This window comes from Dendrobates tinctorius, unplaced genomic scaffold (assembly GCF_039654945.1).
Source record: "Dendrobates tinctorius isolate UK_male_01 unplaced genomic scaffold, ASM3965494v1 ptg000124l, whole genome shotgun sequence".
In the NCBI taxonomy this organism is placed as follows: Eukaryota; Metazoa; Chordata; class Amphibia; order Anura; family Dendrobatidae; genus Dendrobates; species Dendrobates tinctorius.
The window spans coordinates 5975324-5992789 of NW_027361792.1; the positions used below are offsets into that span (position 1 = coordinate 5975324).

Genomic DNA, 17466 nt, shown 5'->3' on the forward strand with positions numbered 1-17466 from the left:
TAACCTGTGCTAACACCGAAAATGGGCACCTGGTGTATCCTGTACTAACACCGAAAATGGGCACCTGGTGTAACCTGTACTAATACTGAGAATGGGCACCTGGTGTATCCTGTAGTAATTCTGAAAATGGGCACCTGGTGTAACCTGTGCTAATACTGAACATGGGCAACTGGTGTAACCTGTACTAATACTGAGAATGGGCACCTGGTGTATCCTGTACTAACACCAAAAATGGGCACCTGGTGTAACCTGTACTAATACTGAGAATGGGCACCTGGTGTAACCTGTACTAATACTGAGAATGAGCACCTGGTGTATCCTGTACTAACACCGAAAATGGGCACCTGGTGTAACCTGTACTAATACTGAGAATGGGCACCTGGTGTATCCTGCGCTAATACTGAGAATGGGCACCTGGTGTAACCTGTACTAATACTGAGAATGGGCACCTGGTGTATCCTGCGCTAATACTGAGAATGGGCACCTGGTGTAACCTGTACTAATACTGAGAATGGGCACCTGGTGTAACCTGTACTAATACTGAGAATGGGCACCTGGTGTATCCTGTAGTAATTCTGAAAATGGGCACCTGGTGTAACCTGCGCTAATACTGAACATGGGCACCTGGTGTAACCTGTGCTAACACCGAAAATGGGCACCTGGTGTAACCTGTACTAATACTGAGAATGAGCACCTGGTGTATCCTGTACTAACACCGAAAATGGGCACCTGGTGTAACCTGTACTAATACTGAGAATGAGCACCTGGTGTATCCTGTACTAACACCGAAAATGGGCACCTGGTGTAACCTGTACTAATACTGAGAATGGGCACCTGGTGTATCCTGCGCTAATACTGAGAATGGGCACCTGGTGTAACCTGTACTAATACTGAGAATGGGCACCTGGTGTAACCTGTACTAATACTGAGAATGGGCACCTGGTGTAACCTGCGCTAATACTGAGAATGAGCACCTGGTGTATCCTGTACTTATACTGAGAATGGGCACCTGGTGTATCCTGTAGTAATACTGAAAATGGGCACCTGGTGTAACCTGCGCTAATACTGAGAATGGACACCTGGTGTAACCTGCGCTAATACTGAGAATGGGCACCTGGTGTAACCTGTACTAATACTGAAAATGGGCACCTGGTGTAACCTGTACTAATACTGAGAATGGGCACCTGGTGTATCCTGTAGTAATTCTGAATGGGCACCTGGTGTAACCTGCGCTAATACTGAACATGGGCACCTGGTGTAACCTGTGCTAACACCGAAAATGGGCACCTGGTGTAACCTGTACTAATACTGAGAATGAGCACCTGGTGTATCCTGTACTAACACCGAAAATGGGCACCTGGTGTAACCTGTACTAATACTGAGAATGGGCACCTGGTGTATCCTGCGCTAATACTGAGAATGGGCACCTGGTGTAACCTGTACTAATACTGAGAATGGGCACCTGGTGTAACCTGTACTAATACTGAGAATGGGCACCTGGTGTAACCTGTACTAATACTGAGAATGGGCACCTGGTGTAACCTGCGCTAATACTGAGAATGAGCACCTGGTGTATCCTGTACTAATACTGAAAATGGGCACCTGGTGTATCCTGTAGTAATACTGAAAATGGGCACCTGGTGTAACCTGCGCTAATACTGAAAATGGGCACCTGGTGTAACCTGCGCTAATACTGAAAATGGGCACCTGGTGTAACCTGCGCTAATACTGAGAATGGGCACCTGGTGTAACCTGTACTAATACTGAGAATGGGCACCTGGTGTAACCTGTAGTAATAATGAAAATGGGCACCTGGTGTAACCTGCGCTAATAATGTTTCCTGTGCAGTTTCCATCCTTCATACACAGTCAGAAAAGGAACCCACAGACACATCTGAAGGACCCCGATATGGTTTGGGACTTCTGGAGCCTCCGACCGGAGTCACTGCATCAGGTGAGCATTATCCTATGGGGCAAGTAAAGAAGTAAGCGCAAAAAGAGGAGCAAAAGATTGTGGCCAATTTCCAATTTTCTTCATCTAAAAGGAGATTTTACATGGCGTCATTCTGGCTGATGGCCCACTTCACACCCAGCTTAAAGGGGGGTTTACACAGAACTATTACAGTGATGATCTGGCTCATAACCTAAGCACAGATTATCAATATTTGACTCCTGGAAAATCCCTTTAAGAAAGTTTATTGTACCATGGATTGCAATTGATCATTTTTTCTCCTGCCGTAGGTGACGTTGTTATTCAGCGATCGCGGCATTCCTGATGGGTATAGGTTTATGAACGGGTACGGATCTCACACCTTCAAACTGGTCAACGCCAAAGGAAAAGCCGTGTATTGTAAATTCCACTATAAGGTGGGCCTCCTGAGTGGGAGATTGTAGAATGGATGGACGGCACACAGACGGCATCAGAGTGCTGCCCGATTGTTTTCTGACTTGGATTGGTGAGACTGATCTGAGAATCGGATATATGAACTACCCCATAGAATATAACGGATACGAGTCCTGTCTGTAAAAACCACGGATAAAACTTGTATGCGAAAAACTGATTAGTTGCTTGCTGTAATCTTCTCACGGAGTCATCAGACATACTACAATTATCATCTCTGAGCATCTTCATGTTTTATGGGTCCAGATGTGGCGGTAAAAAATATTTTGCATTTCCTGCAGTCTAATCAAGGCATCAAGAATCTGTCAGTGGAAGAAGCGGACAGACTGGTGGGAAAAGACCCCGATTACGCGATCCGGGACTTATTCCAGGCCATTGCCAAGAAGGAATTCCCATCATGGATCATGTACATCCAGGTCATGACATTCAAGCAGGCCAAGCTATGTCCCTTCAACCCATTTGACCTCACCAAGGTGAGTGATGGCCTCTCCTCTGTGCGTATTGTCTGCTCGCTACAGGATCCTGGACAACAAATTTGCATGGTTAATACTGCTGAATTAGGGAGATTGGTAGCCACGGGTCACGAGAAGATGGGTGTAATGGAGGCTATATTGTCACCCACCTGTCATAAAATATTATTTATCTTTTGCTTAGCTATATTCTCCAGAGCTGCACTCACTATTCTGCTGGGGCTGTCACTGTGTACATACATTACATTACTGATCCTGAGTTACCTCCTTTATTATATCCCAGAGCTGCACTCACTATTCTGCTGGTGCAGTCACTGTGTACATACATTACATTACTGATCCTGAGTTACATCCTGTATTATACTCCAGAGCTGCACTCACTATTCTGCTGGTGCAGTCACTGTGTACATACATTACATTACTGATCCTGAGTTACATCCTGAATTATACCCCAGAGCTGCACTCACTATTCTGCTGGTGCAGTCGCTGTGTACATACATTACATTACTGATCCTGAGTTACCTCCTTTATTATATCCCAGAGCTGCACTCACTATTCTGCTGGTGCAGTCACTGTGTACATACATTACATTACTGATCCTGAGTTACATCCTGAATTATACCCCAGAGCTGCACTCACTATTCTGCTGGTGCAGTCGCTGTGTACATACATTACATTACTGATCCTGAGTTACCTCCTTTATTATATCCCAGAGCTGCACTCACTATTCTGCTGGTGCAGTCACTGTGTACATACATTACATTACTGATCCTGAGTTACATCCTGAATAGCTGCACTCATTATTCTGCTGGTGCAGTCACTGTGTACATACATTACATTACTGATCCTGAGTTACCTCCTGTATTATACTCCAGAGCTGCACTCACTATTCTGCTGGTGCAGTCACTGTGTACATACATTACATTACTGATCCTGAGTTACATCCTGAATTATACCCCAGAGCTGCACTCACTATTCTGCTGGTGCAGTCGCTGTGTACATACATTACATTACTGATCCTGAGTTACATCCTGCATTATACTCCAGAGCTGCACTCACTATTCTGCTGTTTTCCCAGTGCTGCCCCTTATTCTCCAGATTTCTGCCCTTCTCTCCGGTGATGGTCGCCCGTTCTTGTCTCATCCGTGCTGGGATATTATCACCATTTCTGTATTTTTGTTTGTCCTTCTTTGAGGATTAATCGAGATCTGGTGAGTTTCCTGGACTCAAAATGTCAGTGTTTTGCTCCGAGCTACTTAGTTCTCACTTTCGCCCTGTGACCTGGTCTCCATGTTGCTGGATAAAGCATCATCACCACATTGTCCTGGATGATGGGAGACGTTGTTCTTGGAGGAGGGTCGGATGCCGTTCTTTATTCATGGCCGTGTCTTCTCCATGGGTGAAGCGCAATCCCATAAATGAATGGCGTCCTGAAATCATTCATGTGCGGGGGCTTCTCATCTGTGGCGCCCCTGAGGGTTCAGTCGCCACAGAGGTACTGCACCTCCTCCTGAGGTGTGGTACCCCACCATCCAGGTAAGGTGGAGACACCTGACCACACTCCAACACCTGCATCCCACACAACACAGTAGTGTAGCAGAGCACCCTTGGTGGCTCCCTGCTTGGAACACGAAGCGTGCTGGGAGGCGGGTGGAGTTTAGTCTGCACAAGAGAGCGGGAAGAGTTTAGGATGCAGTCAGTTTGTCACAGGAGTCTGACTAGGTCAGTCTGTGAGATAAGATCCCCTGAGTGGGATGGATGAAGGAGGTGCTGCAGTCGACCTCAGTGACCTGGGTCCGCTGGCACAGGAAAGGACCTTTGATAGAAAGCTTGACTCTTCATAAGAAGGGAAGGATTAGTACGGAATGTGAGGAGAGGAGGACTAAGGATTAGGTTTAGAGGAGAACCCTTCCCAAGTTCTAAGCGCAAGGCCGGGGTCCGGTCCCCGAGGTTGTATGGATACTAATGGTCCTGCAGCAGACACCGGAGGAATAGAAGTTGTCACCACTTTATTCCCACACAAGACTTGGGGGCACAACAGCAACGTGAGTGAGCCAGGACTAGGTAGCAAGGAGTCCCCGAAGCAGGCTACAGCTGTCTGCCGTACAAGTAGAGTTCATAGGAACATCTGACAGGAGGCACTCCAGTGTAACTCAGTACTAGGAGTACTTCACTATGAGCGCTAAGGAGGGAGACGTTCAGAGAAGGCACATATGTTGGCGGAGTGTTGGAAAGGAGCACTTCATCTTGCCTGGAGGTTGGCTGAGCCCCTGACCCGGAGGACACGGCGCGGATGCGGGCTCTGGTGCCACAACAGACTGTGAGTACAGCTTTGGAACACATACCCTGGTGTCCTCCACTTATTCCAGCGCCAACCTGCCCGGCACTGCTACATCCCCTGCGCAAGACACTACACCATCTAAGTGTCACTTCACCTACTCTGCCCTGGGACTACAGCCCTGCCTGTGGAGGGCTATAACATCACTGCTGCACCACACCATCTGTCCCAGAGGATCTGTCTGCAGCGTCGGCTTAACACCTTCATTGCCGAACACCACAGGTGGCGTCACGACTCATTCATTCTAATCATAAGCACACTGAACATTTCCCCTTTTACAATGGGCGCCCAGGGCCACGGGCCGGGTCCCAGCTGTCGTGACATCTCCCATTGAAGCTCGTCGGGCCCGGTACCGAGTACCCCATGGCCCTGGGAGGGCGTCCGTCCCACATCCATGGAGGGGGCTCACTCACAATTACACCTAAGACCACGGCAAAGAATAAAGAATGGGATCTAAACCTCCTGCAAGAGCAACTTCTCCCATCATCCAGGACAATGAGGGGATGATGCTTTATATACCGGAATCACAGTAATGGAGATGATCGCCTCCATCCTCGGAGGTTGGAGCCTCGCGCTCAGCACAAGGATCGGTTCTTGTATAATACCCGAAGGGGCTCAGATTTCCTAATACAAAGTCACAGTGTGTAATCACAGGTAGAATGTATACGACTGTGAGACCGGGGTAAGAATCTGACCGCTGCGGATCAGTGGTAACCCGATAAACTCCGGATCTGTATTGTGACCATTACTGACGGGCCCAAACACCTTTAATAGCTTTCAGCCGAAATCTGTTCCTCCCATTACCCTCCCCGCACTTACACTTGCACACTTAGTTTGGACTACATCCAGGGCCGACGTTAGGGGGAGGAAAACTGGGCAAATGCCCAGGGAACCTACCCACAAAGGGGGGCCCCCTACTTCTGCAGCCCCTATGTGAAGTGCACATGGGTGTACAGCATTGCTGTGCATGGATATATTTTCAATGAGCAGAAGGGAGTATTTTAGTAATATAGTAGAGTATGCTCCTGTAGTGATGACTACAAAGCCCAGCATTTATTCTGGAGCAATGCTGTATAAGAGGGGAGCAGGCTGAATATCACCGCACCCTCTGTAGCATGTACCAAACATGCATTGGTTCCCAGACAAGAAATCAAGCAGTCCACCATGACTTTTTTGCAGTCTGACAATATGGAGGCGCTCTTACTTTAAGGTTGCATGACAGCAAAACTTTTCCAAAACTATACAGTCTCTGGTCTCTTCACCTTTCCTGAGCTCGTGTCCCCACTGGGCATTACACCTACATGGTCACTGTCAATAACTTGCCCCAAATCTCAATGAGGCTCACTCCTACACTTGCGACTGCTTTCTGCATCAGTCAGTGTATCTGTGCTTCCAGCCCTTGTTCTCCTGGGGTACAGCCTTTCCCACCTTGCTTGTAATGTCACAGCTACTTTAGGTAGCATGCATCGCCCTGTTTTCCCAACTCCTTTATCCTCTCCTGAAAGTTTTCTCTCCTCTATGAGTGGCCTTTCTTTTACACCTGGCAAAGTTACAGAGGAAATATCGCCTCTGCAACCCGGTGCAGCGCACAGTTGAAGATGATTTTTATGGCTTTTGCGCAGCACCACAGGCTTGTAGCTGTTGTACCAACACGTAGAGCCAGGGATCTCTATGATATTGATCCCAGCAAGGGATTTGCACCTTAATCCATCATAATACTAATCTTTTAACAAGCTTATAATTTCACCGTCCGTTGTTTTACATCATAAGAACTTGTGTGTGACTCAGATGTCTGCAGAGAACGAGCGATACGACAAATTAAATGCCCCCAATAAGAATCCTAGAGCTGCCGTCCAGCCCTACATTAATAAAAATCAGCTGCAATACCAGTAGCAACCTATGGACAAGGGTGGCGCTGTTTTTTGAAGACGGCAAACATTTATTACATATATATCAAATGGATTATGTTCTTTTGGGTTCTTTTTTGTGAAACTATAGAATCATATAGGGCGATGAGACCAAAACAAAGGGTCGCAGTATAGGATGACGCGCAGATTTAGTATTTACCATATTATTCTTTGTTTTTTGTTTTCTGCAAATCCAAGGTCTGGCCTCATAACGATTACCCCCTCATCCCCGTGGGTAGGCTCGTGCTCAACAGGAACCCCAATAATTACTTTGCGGAAGTGGAGCAGATCGCATTCGACCCCAGCAACATGCCCCCTGGAATAGAGCCGAGCCCGGACAAGATGCTGCAGGTGAGATGAGCTGGGGGGATTCACATCATTTTATTCATATTATTAATAATGTTTTCCAGATGCAAGCATTAGGAAATAAAAGAAATGTCTCATAATTCGGGGTCCCCCCTTGTGCCTCCTATTGAAATCTCATGGATGACTGGCCGCATACTGTGCCGAAACGCACCATGAAAACTGCACCAAGACGCACAGAGGAGGTTCTCCAGGATTAGAAAAACATGGCTGCTTTCCTTCACCAACAGCGCCCCTCCCCGAACCAAGGCTTGTGTGTGATATTACAACTCGGCTCCGTTCACTTCCAGACGCAACCCAAGGTCAACGGTGGCGCTGTTTGTGAAATAAAGCAGCCCTGTATTTTTTTTTTCTAAACTTGCACAACCCCTTTAAGGTCCATTTATACAGACGCGCGCTCGTTTCCCAATCATCGACTTTTGTACATAGGCAAAATGTTTGCTGATTTTCTTGTTAGGTGGCGCCATTAGTGGGGTCGTCCACTGTTAAGAAATGTTTAAAAATGGGCCCATCACAGTGCTAATATGAAAAAAAAAAAACATGCCGACCAAACTCCCCCCCCCCATCACTCCTCCGTATGGCTGTTCCCTCTCTGGTGACCACTGCAGCCGATCAGCAGCCACGAGCCAGAAAAAAAAAGAGCTCGGAGTCTGTTTCTCGTGGCTCAGACCGCCACAGCACCCACTGTACCACTGGGAGAAATAATCTTCCCGCTAGTGGACAGTAAGAAGTGGTGTTATGTCGCCATCTAGTGTCAGAGCACGCAATTACATGTGCACCTATCCTTCCAGTCTTTAGGACATATCATAGCTGGTCTAGAATCCTGAACCTGGATATTGAAGACCCAAGATCTGCCCCATTACCCTTCAAGCAGCTGCAGGCACAACTTCATAGATAAGGGGCGCTATAGAGCGAGATACCATATCCGCTGCCCCCCATCCTGTCTGGATGCCGCCCTGGTGGCATGTGGGCATTTATAGCAATAGTTGGGTATAACGCTGGCGCTTGTACTGACCTGACTGTGACAAATATGATCGCTTTTAATCTATGTCTCTATCTTATAGGGGCGCCTCTTCTCCTACCCAGACACACACAGACATCGCCTTGGCGCCAACTATCTACATCTTCCAGTCAATTGCCCCAGGAGGTGCGCCAAAGTCTCCAACTACCAGCAGGATGGACCTATGTGCATCTTCAGTGCTCCAAGTAAGCACGCCGCCGACGTTACAGGTGTAGGGTCCTATAGATATGGAGCCTGGGTCTCACTTGTGCCCAGTTTTGTGGCTCTACGGGTGTAATGGTAATAGTTGTACCCGCCCTTTAATGCCCGTATGTCGCATTAGCGTAATAAAGTCCATATACGGGATGTGCAATATCTTGGGATATTCTTGGGTTACATATGTGCAAATAGATAAGTAATAATAATATTTAACCCTCCCTGGAAAAAAAAGTAAAAGATGATAACTGCAGTACTAAGCCTGGCCACAAGGTGTGCTGTTAAACAAATACTCTGTGCACCACCTAGTGGTTAGAAAGAATATAGCAGTGATTTATCATTTCTGCTGTAGAAAAAAATATAATTCTAATTATTATTTTATTTATATAGTTCCATCCTATTCTGCAGCACTTAACAACCCCATGTTATAGCATTCTGTGAAGCATACACAGTGACATGTATAAAGAGGATATGAAGTCTCTTTACTTGAAATATAAAGGCAAAGTTGTGGAACAGGTTTTTCTTTCACCCGGGGCAAAGGTTAAGATAATCACCACAGTGTTGTATCCTGTGACTTGTTGGAGTCCCCCGACACCTTGCCCGCTTGCTGTGCCCCTGTATAAGGCTGGGTAACGTGTGCTCTCGTGTGAACTCTTTTCTTGTTTTTGTTTTATGTAGCAGTCATCAGATTTGCCCTGTGATCCCTTCTGATCACATGCTGCGCTCTCTCCGCTGTCAGCTGCTTCTCACACTCTCTGATCAGCATCCTGCCCAATATCGTGCCCAAAAGTTCTCGCCCAACTTAGAAACTTGAGTTTCCTTGATCATCCTCGGACGGCTCAGGCTCCTAAGTTTCTTTGCGCAAACACCAGGAATGCTTGGTAGACATAATCCAATCTTTTAAAATTAGAATTTGTAGAGTTCAACAACTTTTAAAAAAAAAAAGTCAATTCACAGAAAATGTGTTTGCTTCAAATCCCGATATTTAAAAGCCTCCAATTGCCCCGAAAAGACTTGTGTGACCACCTGAGGTTTCCTAGGACTGAGATCTTTAACAAAAACAACAACCTGAGTAATGTGCAAGTGACGTCATCAAAGAAATGGCTGGTAACCCGGTAGTATGATAATAACACAGTGCACTATTATGTAAAACGGGTCCAAAAAAAGATCCCTCTCGATCATTCGTGATCAGACTGACTGTTCTGTGCAGTGCACTAACTCACGCTGACAGTGTCGCTGTCAGAGGTAACATCACCCTGCTGTCTGTGACTGCCATATATTCCATTACACTCTCCGCTTCCTTCTCACTAATACACTTCATGGACTTAAAGGAGGATAATTGTGACCTGAATTTGGCGGTACTACTGACAGCGGTGGTGGAGGTGCTTCTGCTGCCACTGGCGGCTCTCACATTTTAAGCTGTGGCATGAGTTTTATTTTCTTTTACATTACCCTATTACCATTGCTGCCACTTTTTCTTTTGCCAAACATTTTGTTCAACATCATAAATAACTTTTGACAATCTTTTTAACTCCTTACATACATTGAAGGAGATATTTAATTTTTTTTTTTTATTATTATCTTGTTCTGTAGGTGCTACCCCAAATTATTTCCCAAACAGCTTCAGTTCTCCCCAGCATGATGACAAGCACAAGGAAAGGGCGTTCTCCACCGCAGGAGACATCGCCCGCCATGACAGCAGCGCTGAAGACAACGTGTCTCAGGTGAGCAGGAAGGCTTGCAGCCGCCACTGAGCTGTATTGTGAAGGTAATATATGGTGATCAGAATGTTTTCTCACTGAAGGTTTTCAGTACTTAAAATGCATTGAGCTGCAGTTTAAAGCATGGTGGTGCTCACTTTATCTTCACATGCAATGCAGTCAGAGGGTGCCGTTGGGTTATCATGGCGAGTCCACTGCAAGCGCCACGTACTCCTATGAATGACTCCCATAGTCCATAGTCACGGAGACAGATAAATATGAAATACATCGGGGAGAGATTTGGGGTGAACTTGGCGCCATCATCAGTGACATGATCAACGTCTGGTTGCAGGTGAGGGAGTTCTACAAGAAAACGTTGAATGAAGCCGAACGCCAGAGACTGTGTGAAAACCTCGCCCTGCACTTGAAGGACGCCCAGATCTTCATCCAAGAGAGAGCAGTAAGTGACCGCGACCAAAAAGGAATAAGTGATGGAAGCAACACGATCTGTCTGTCCTCCAGTTTACAGAACTGTCCCTCTCTCACCATTCCTGGGTCCAGAGCTCAGTCTCCGCCTCTGCTTAAACAGCGCTGTAACCAATCATTGAGCTGAGTGGCTCTGCCCGAGTTGATGGCACAATTCGCGTACAGCTGCAGAGCTGTCGACAAGATATTAGCGCTACAGACATTAACAGACACTGGTAGGGGCAGTAACAGAGACTTGTCATTGGACCTGGGGAGGGTGAGCAAGGCGCCATTTTTTCTTTTATTTAGCCGGCGTCTACAAAACCAGAAAACCCTTTCAAAGCGGGTTAAACCTAAAAATAAAATCATGGTCACCGTCTTTAGTACTCACCAGGGACAAGACAAATCGGAGCCTAAAAATCAATTTTGGAGGAAGGAAACTTTTTTTCCAATACAAATTTTTTTGTGTACGTTTTCTTTAAAGCGGTCCTTTATCTTTCCTACTGATTAAATCTTATGTCCTTTTATTTTTTTTTAAAGGTGAAAAACTGCCAAGATGTGGACCCCAGTTACGCCTCTCGTATCCAAACTCTTCTGGACCAGCACAACAAGACTTGTGGAAAGAAGGTAACGGCCCAGGAAACACGAAATTCATTTGTTTCAGGGCCAACAATGGAAAGTGAGACCATAGCTAATAAAAAAAAAAATATAAGTCTCCTCCTCAGCTTCCAAAATCTTACCCGTTAGAGGGGAGATCTACAGTGCCTACAAGTAGTATTCAACCCCCTGCAGATTTAGCAGGTTTACACATTCGGAATTAACTTGGCATTGTGACATTTGGACTGTAGATCAGCCTGGAAGTGTGAAATGCACTGCAGCAAAAAAGAATGTTATTTCTTTGTTTAATTTTTTTTTAAATTGTGAAAAGTTTATTCAGAGGGTCATTTATTATTCAACCCCTCAAACCACCAGAATTCTCTTTGGTTCCCTTAAAGTATTAAGAAGTATTTCAGGCACAAAGAACAATGAGCTTCACATGTTTGGATTAATTATCTCTTTTTCCAGCCTTTTCTGACTATTTAAGACCCTCCCCAAACTTGTGAACAGCACTCATACATGGTCAACATGGGAAAGACAAAGGAGCATTCCAAGGCCATCAGAGACAAGATCGTGGAGGGTCACAAGGCTGGCAAGGGGTACAAAACCCTTTCCAAGGAGTTGGGCCTACCTGTCTCCACTGTTGGGAGCATCATCCGGAAGTGGAAGGCTTATGGAACTACTGTTAGCCTTCCACGGCCTGGACAGCTTTTGAAAGTTTCCTCCCGTGCCGAGGCCAGGCTTGTCCGAAGAGTCAAGGCTAACCCAAGGACAACAAGGAAGGAGCTCCGGGAAGATCTCATGGCAGTGGGGACATTGGTTTCAGTCAATACCATAAGTAACGTACTCCACCGCAATGGTCTCCGTTCCAGACGAGCCCGTAAGGTACCTTTACTTTCAAAGCGTCATGTCAAGGCTCGTCTACAGTTTGCTCATGATCACTTGGAGGACTCTGAGACAGACTGGTTCAAGGTTCTCTGGTCTGATGAGACCAAGATCGAGATCTTTGGTGCCAACCACACATGTGACGTTTGGAGACTGGATGGCACTGCATACAACCCCAAGAATACCATCCCTACAGTCAAGCATGGTGGTGGCAGCATCATGCTGTGGGGCTGTTTCTCAGCCAAGGGGCCTGGCCATCTGGTCCGCATCCATGGGAAGATGGATAGCACGGCCTACCTGGAGATTTTGGCCAAGAACCTCCACTCCTCCATCAAGGATCTTAAGATGGGTCGTCATTTCATCTTCCAACAAGACAACGACCCAAAGCACACAGCCAGCAAAACCAAGGCCTGGTTCAAGAGGCAAAAAATCAAGGTGTTGGAGTGGCCTAGTCAGTCTCCTGACCTTAACCCAATTGAAAACTTGTGGAAGGAGCTCAAGATTAAAGTCCACATGAGACACCCAAAGAATCTAGATAGCTTGGAGAAGATCTGCATGGAGGAGTGGGCCAAGATAACTCCAGAGACCTGTGCCGGCCTGATCAGGTCTTATAAAAGACGATTATTAGCTGTAATTGCAAACAAGGGTTATTCCACAAAATATTAAACCTAGGGGTTGAATAATAATTGACCCACACTTGTATGTTTAAAATTTATTAAAATTTAACTGAGCAACATAACTTTTTGGTTTGTAAGATTTATGCATCTGTTAATAAATCCTGCTCTTGTGTGAAGTTTGAAGGCTCTAACTTATTTGCATCTTATCAAACCTGCTAAATCTGCAGGGGGTTGAATACCACTTGTAGGCACTGTATAGCGGAAACATCTGACCCCCGACGCCTCCATACTATACACTAATTCCAATGAGATACATGTAATGCCTTATTTGCCCTGCGGGGGGCAGTGTTGGGAAATTGGACACTGCTGCAAATTGCTCGGCCGCCTGTGAATAAATAAATAACCCCTTTAATAAAAGTGAAAAATAAAAACCCACTAAACTAATTTTTTTTGGTTTTTTTTTCTAGGAGCCGCTGCACAGTTACACCCGGTGTCATTATCAAAAGACATAGATTGTGAAAATGATCCTGCAAAGAAAGCGAGAATATCCGACCACAATAGATTCTTTTTAGTTAATGTGATGTAATATCTTTTATGCTTTTTTTTATGCAGATATTTACTTTTTTGAGCGTTGAGCACTTATTCCCATCTCGGATATTTATGGGACACACACCGGATAAGCCACAAATGTCTGATGGGTCCCATCACCCGCACCTGGATATTTTCAAAACTCCAAAAGAAGTCAATGGAGAGAGTTCTGCATGCAGAGCGACCTTGTCCGTCCATCAATACACGGTCTTGTCCCCTGCTGGGTCCACTCAAAGATGCAGCACCGCAGCACCACTTTCTTTCTCCACTGTGACTGCATTCCTGAAAATAGCTGCAACAGTGACATCTGCAGTTCATAAGTAGGAATTACAGCCACTTAATGCTGTACCTTAAAGGCTATGTACACTTATGCACAGATTTTATTTTTTGATTTTCATTATGCAATTTTTCTATCAAGTTTTCATTAAAAAAAAAAAAAAAGTTAACCATTTGTCTTAGTTTCTCTAAGTCCTCTATCTAGGTCAGTTCATTGAGGCGGAACTGATACTAATCAATCAGAGCTGCTGGTTCTGACAGTTTTCTCTGCTGTCCTCTCCCTTCTGCAGTGGAGAGGTGGGAAAGTATCTAAAATTGTATGGAGAGCTGAGAAAATAGCCTGCAAATAAGGAGGAAAGCACATGAAGAGAGAGATGTTAAGTGCAGGATCAGAGCTGTGTCTGTATTACCGGAAGTCACACACAGACCTCTCATCCAGCCTATATTACTGGGAGAGACACGCAGAGCTCACATCCAGCCTATATTACTGGGAGAGACACGCAGACCTCTCATCCAGCCTATATTACTGGGAGAGACACGCAGTCCTCTCATCCAGCCTATATTACTGGGAGAGACACGCAGTCCTCAAATCCAGCCTATATCACTGGGAGAGACACGCAGTCCTCAAATCCAGCCTATATCACTGGGAGAGACACACAGTCCTCAAATCCAGCCTATATCACTGGGAGAGACACACAATCCTCACATCTACTAATCCTCACATTAGTATTCAGTTCTATTTAGTTATTTTTCGTGTCTGTATACTGTTGTTTCTGGTTGACTTTTGTATATAATGTACATTATACCGCACGATGCGTCATTGTACATGCATTGTTTTCATTATCACCATTGTATTATTATGCCCAGATGCACTCTCTGTATTAAGGGGATTATTGCTGAGATTTTCTAGCGCATGCGCTGTCTGTCTAACTGTATGGTCATTATTATTGGTGTCTATTTTGTGTTTAATAAAATCGCCGTACTTGTTGGTGCACTGATACTCCTGGTCGCTACATAAACTGAAGTTCACACTGTGTGATGTGCCACTGGTTTAGGGATGGTTAGCGCGCGTGCTGTCACCTTCCGACACGCGCGCTCCCTCTCTTGTTACACCGTTACCATGACTACTTGAACCTATGACGTACTTCCTGTATTGAAGGAACTAGAGCGTGCGCTGTGATTTTTTTGGCGCTTGCGCTCTGTGTTTGTCTGGTGATTACCATGACAACTTCATGAGAACACCCACTAACGTCCGGCTAAATGACCAACAGAGCATGTGCATTCCACTCTGCCCTTTCATCACATGCCTCTCCTGTGCTTAATGAGTTTCCCAATGGCCTGGTAAGCGGCGCAGCTGCGCACTATTGTTCAATCACTGACTGTATTTAAGGACATGACTACACCATGATTACTACCCCTGACGAAGCCACTGCGGGTGGCGACACGCGTTGGGCATACATTGCACTTGGCTCTACTCCATATGGGTCTTTATATGTAGTACTATTTCCCTCATGGAATCTAACATGAGTGTTTTTTCTAGCCTGTGGTTCTAACCCCTGTATATCTGAACAGCTATCCTAGTGGTAACTAACTATCATAGCGCTGCGGAATATGTTGGCGCTATATAAATAAAGATTATTATTATTATTATTATTATCATGACCTCATTCCTGAACCCATATGCACTCCATCTGCATGTATCTTTGTGATCTCAGTGACTCATTGTTCCATTTTGTCACTGTTCATATATATTTCTAGTGTGTATGGCTCTTGTGATTATTTGTCATCTTGCTGACTTTTGCCTTGCAGGGTTCAGAGGTTCAGATCAGATATAATATATGTTTTTTGTATACTTGGTAGGGCATTTTATACTGTTAACCACTATTTGGTATGCTGTTTTTATGATCATTTGGCTGACACTTGCACAATCTTTTTTGGAGTATTGCTATAGGTTGCAGGCTGTATTATGAGCCTAGGGTTGTTATAGCTATGTCACATGGATGACTTTTAAATGTTTTTAAATGTGTGTGTTGGTGCATTCATGTCCAATAAAATTTGCTTCTAAACGCTATCTCCTGGTTTGTGGTGATCCCCCTTTTATGGCCTATCTTTTTCTTTGTTTTTGTTATAGTCTTCATATATAGGCCTGGGTTGGATCCTGCTTTCTGTATTTAACCGTGGTGCCCCCGCTTTTGGTTTTCTATTACTGGGAGAGACACGCAGTCCTCACATCCAGCCTATATTATTGGAAGAGACACACAAACCTCACATCCAGCCTATATTACTGGGAGAGACACACAGACCTCACATCCAGCCTATATTACTGGGAGAGAGACACAGACCTCACATCCAGCCTATATTACTGGGAGAGACACACAGACCTCACATCCAGCCTATATTACTGGGAGAGAGACACAATCCTCACAACCAGCCTATATTACTGGGAGAGAGACACAATCCTCACATCCAGCCTATATTACTGGGAGAGACGCACAGACCTCACATCCAGCCTATATTACTGGGAGAGACACACAGACCTCACATCCAGCCTATATTACTGGTAGAGAGACACAGAGCCCTCACATCCAGCCTATATTAATGGGAGAGACACAGACCTCACATCCAGCCTATATTACTGGGAGAGACACAGACCTCACATCCAGCCTATATTAATGGGAGAGACACACAGACCTCACATCCAGCCTATATTACTGGGAGAGACACACAGACCTCACATCCAGCCTATATTACTGGGAGAGACGCACAGACCTCACATCCAGCCTATATTACTGGGAGAGACACACAGACCTCACATCCAGCCTATATTACTGGTAGAGAGACACAGAGCTCACATCCAGCCTATATTAATGGGAGAGACACAGACCTCACATCCAGCCTATATTACTGGGAGAGACACAGACCTCACATCCAGCCTATATTACTGGGAGAGACACAGACCTCACATCCAGCCTATATTACTGGGAAAAAGATCTAGACAATCACAGCGGTCCTACTCTTGGAAAAATGGTGTAGTGTGGCATAATGTATGATTATGGACCCCTCTAGGCTTTATTCCAGCTACACTAACAGCCCGGTGTTACACCAATTTTGTTGTAGAACCAACAATGTGGCCATTTCTCCAAAGTCTCCCAGGAGCTGATTTTCAATCCCCGGCTGCATGTTGATGATGCTATAGTAACCAGCCTGAGTGGCCTAAACCTGCAGCATCATCGGACTTGTCTCCCACTGAGCACATCAGGGACATCATTGATCGGTAATTACATGATAGATGCCAGCAGAGGATCTTGATGATTTGCCCAAGTGCATTCGGCAGCCGAACCTTCCTACGATGGCCATTAATAACCGAAGTGACAGCAGCCGAGGTTGGTAGTGTTAGGATTTCTTCACAGACTGAATCAATCCAGATGTTTTGAGAATTTAGTTTCCATTTCCATCACTTGCAGATCAGTAACCTTTTTATTTATTTACTAGATGTGTGCCCGATGCTTTGTGGTGCTGGGGGGTGGCGGCCCACCCACTTCCGTGCAGTCACAACCGGCAGGAAAGACGGTGTTTTGCGATCTGTGCTGGAGATGGTGTGCGGCGCCACCAGAGGGTGTCCGCAGCCAATCTCCAGCACAGGC

General features: G+C 45.6%; 1 protein-coding gene across 1 annotated transcript in view; it reads left to right on the plus strand.

The window, feature by feature from the left end:
• The window catches only part of LOC141046953 (catalase-like), a 36741-nt gene extending 21921 nt beyond the window's left edge, over positions 1-14820 (plus strand). The window contains exons 5-13 of the mRNA XM_073541798.1: positions 1849-1953; positions 2241-2366; positions 2682-2873; positions 7314-7466; positions 8543-8684; positions 10288-10418; positions 10747-10854; positions 11400-11486; positions 13426-14820. Coding sequence (XP_073397899.1) covers positions 1849-1953; positions 2241-2366; positions 2682-2873; positions 7314-7466; positions 8543-8684; positions 10288-10418; positions 10747-10854; positions 11400-11486; positions 13426-13470 — 1089 coding nt within the window. The 3' untranslated portion in view covers positions 13471-14820. The remainder of the gene's footprint in view (positions 1-1848; positions 1954-2240; positions 2367-2681; positions 2874-7313; positions 7467-8542; positions 8685-10287; positions 10419-10746; positions 10855-11399; positions 11487-13425) is intronic.
• Positions 14821-17466: the final 2646 nt, after the last annotated feature.